The 3,156-nt window shown below is 38.4% G+C and overlaps 1 protein-coding gene across 3 annotated transcripts in view; it reads left to right on the top strand.

Annotated features, from left to right (window-relative positions):
* Window positions 1-1,021: 1,021 nt before the first annotated feature.
* LOC107686137 (transducin beta-like protein 2) overlaps window positions 1,022-3,156 on the top strand; it is a 5,982-nt gene continuing 3,847 nt past the window's right edge. Inside the window, exons 1-6 of one of the 3 annotated variants that reach the window (XM_016482998.1) lie at window positions 1,022-1,094; window positions 1,222-1,580; window positions 1,733-1,848; window positions 2,214-2,398; window positions 2,498-2,649; window positions 2,754-2,880. In XM_016482998.1, the coding sequence (XP_016338484.1) occupies window positions 1,448-1,580; window positions 1,733-1,848; window positions 2,214-2,398; window positions 2,498-2,649; window positions 2,754-2,880 (713 nt within the window). In that variant the 5' untranslated portion in view covers window positions 1,022-1,094; window positions 1,222-1,447. Of the gene's footprint in view, window positions 1,581-1,732; window positions 1,849-2,213; window positions 2,399-2,497; window positions 2,650-2,753; window positions 2,881-3,156 lie in introns of all 3 variants that reach the window. The other 2 variants (XM_016482999.1, XM_016482997.1) reach the window with 2 other exon arrangements.

Genomic DNA, 3,156 nt, shown 5'->3' with positions numbered 1-3,156 from the left:
TAAGATCCCTAAAGAGAAAGGAAAACTTGAAATCGCATCATATGACCCCTTTAAGAGGAAGCGGGGACCTTAGTTTTTTAAAATAATAACTCAGATTATATTTGTTGTATGATGTCATGCTGTAACACCTGTGGTTTGATGATGTCAAAAAGAATGAATCGATATAAATGTCATACATGGATAGATTGTATTGTAAGTGCTAACTGGAAATATTTTCTATTTTTTGTTTCCTTTTTAAAAAATGGGTTGGCCTTCTAATAAATGCATGTATGGACTCGTCTCTGAGGTGTTGTATTTGTGTTGAACTTGTATTAATGTATAGACTAAATAAACTACACACTTCATATACAGTAGTCAACATTTGAAGTGGATCAAAACCTTTCATCAAAGTTGTCCTAAAACCTAAAACCAAAATGCGTTCTTATCTTAGCACAACTTTAATGAACATTTTTGATCCACTTCAAATGTTGACTACTGTGTGTATATATATATATATATATATATGTATGTATGTATTTATCAGCACAAATGCAGACATGGTTTTATGTTTACGCGGCGCGATGCAACGCAACGCGTAAAAAGACAGTACAAGTCATTATAATCCATAATTATGTCCCCACTGGATGCAACGAATGCCTCGTTTATAATGGGTTTCATGTTTTTGAATCAATGCTCCGGCCTGAGAGGGCATCATCATAGTATGGTGAGGGGCGTAACATTTCCGTCACACGCTTGAGGTATTCGGCCAATCACAACGCACTGGATAGCTGGCCAATCACAGCACACCTCGCTTTTTCAGACCAATGAGCTTTGTAAAAATTGACGCGTTTCAGAAAGGCGGGGCATAGAGAATAAACAATAATGTACAGTATGTGGAAAATAATGTGTTTTTTGAACCTTAAACCGCATAAGCACATTTCATTACACCAAATACACAAAATAATGTTATTTTTAGCAGCATCATATGACCCCTTTAACGTCGGTCTAAAGTTCTGCTCTGCTGAGACTCCACACCGCTAGTGGCGCTAACAGCGCGAACTTTACCAAAGTCATTCACTCCACAACGAAGGAGAGAATCTCGCGGCTGCGCGGTGGTTAGTTGACGTTTGTCACTAGGTTCCGTACAATATAATTAATTCTATGAGAAAACAGCCCTGTTTTGAGATTATTACATACACGTAATTTATATAACAAATTCTGCAATTTTCAAAACAAATACAGGGGACTGTCGCGTAACGACTGAGAAGTTTGATGCACAAGGATAGTCAGTGAAGATCACGGTTATGTGTTGCAGCAGTCAAGCTGCCAGCGAGTCACTGCAGTGAAGTGGAACTAAGTGCGACTCGAGTTACAGAAAAGAGAGAAAGACAGATCTGCAGCTTCACAGCCAGGCTCTGAGTCTGCTTGCTTGTGTCAGGAGTGAAAACGTGGCACAGATCTCGCCAAGATGGAGTTTGCTGCGATCTTTGCACTATCACTACTGATAGGTGCGCTGGTTGTGTTAGTGGCCGTGGCTGTTGGCAGACAGAAAGGCGAATTATCTGAGCAGAACGAACAGAAGAAAGACACCAGTGCACCGGGTAAGCGTGTCTCTCTCACACCTGCCAGCAACTTTAAGTTGATTTCTTGTCACTGACGTAACGGTATTTTAAATTAGTTCATGTTTATGTTTTAAAGTAGTTTATTTTTATGTCATATGTCTTCACAATAAATCTGCTGGATAATGTTTCAGTGGAGGAAAATGCAGCGCAAGCTTCTTCCAAAAAGCAGAAGCATCAACAGCGCCCCCGTAAGGAGAAACCGCAGCAGCACACATTCACACACAAGCTACTGGCTTCCTCTTTAAAGGTGATTCCTCAGATATAATAAACACATTTACTGTCAAGGCTTGTTACAGTAAAGACATTTATAATGTTACAAAATATTTCTATACAACTGTTTTCAACATTGATAATAAAAAAAAAAAGAGCAGCATGTTAGAATGATTTCTGAAGATAAAGTTACATTAAAGGCTGAAGTAATGGCTGCTGAAAATTACATTTTAGATATACAGATTTATACAAACCTTGAGCCCCTGCTTCATAATAGTTATAATTATAATTGTTTACTCATATAATCCTATTTCAAATATCAAGATTTCAAAATGTTGTCTTTAGGTGCATGTCAAAGTCTTACATATTGATATTTCTGTGCATTTAATTTCTCCTTTCTAGAATCACAGTGGTAATGTCACCTGCCTGGATTTTAGTAGCAATGGCAAATACCTTGCGTCTTGCTCGGATGATCGTACCATCAGGATCTGGAGCACTAAAGACTTCCTGGATCGAGATCACAAGTGCTTGCGGGCCAACGTTGAGTTTGACCATGCCACACTCGTCCGCTTCAGCCCAGACTCTCGGTATGTTCGGCTTCATTAATAACACGCAGTTCAATTAGGTTAAATCTAACAGTTTTCTGTAACTGTTCTTGCTGCTGACTGGTTTGTGTTTGTCCCTAGAGCATTTATCACTTGGCTGGCTAATGGAGAGACCATTCACATCTATAAGATGATTAAAAAGGATGATGGGACATTCAGTTTCAAAGCTGCCTCAGAAGATTTCCCTCAGAAACACAAGGGGGTCGCAATCAACATCGGAATTGCAGAGACAGGTCGGTGGACTCCAGTAATTAAATGCAGCTAAACTAAATGGGATGAACATAGGCTAAGCAAGCTTACATAAGACTTAAATAGTAATTGTATATTCTGTTTTCAGGCAAATTTATAATGTCTGCCTCTGTTGACACCACCATTGTGATCTGGGATTTGAAGGGAGAGGTTTTAGCTACTATCAACACGAATCAGATGACCAACTCGCATGCTGCTGTGTCACCGTGTGGAAGGTTTTTTTTTTTTTTTAAACCTCTAGTCTTTAAAGGGCTCATATCATATATTTTTTTATTTCCTACTGATATATACACTTATAATGTTAGTGAAATGTTTTTGCAGCAAAAACAGTCTGAATTGACATTTTTAATGTGGTTAAACGTGTTATATGTTAAAGGGTTAGTTCACCCAAAAATGAAAATTAGCTTGTGTTTTACTTTCCCTCGAAGCATCCTAGGTGTATATGACTTTCTTCTTTCAGACGAATCCAGTCGGAGTTATATTAAAAATCG

Source organism: Sinocyclocheilus anshuiensis, unplaced genomic scaffold (assembly GCF_001515605.1).
Source record: "Sinocyclocheilus anshuiensis isolate Anshui unplaced genomic scaffold, SAMN03320099.WGS_v1.1 scaffold437, whole genome shotgun sequence".
Lineage (NCBI taxonomy): Eukaryota > Metazoa > Chordata > Actinopteri > Cypriniformes > Cyprinidae > Sinocyclocheilus > Sinocyclocheilus anshuiensis.
This window is presented reverse-complemented; position numbering and strand designations above follow the sequence as displayed.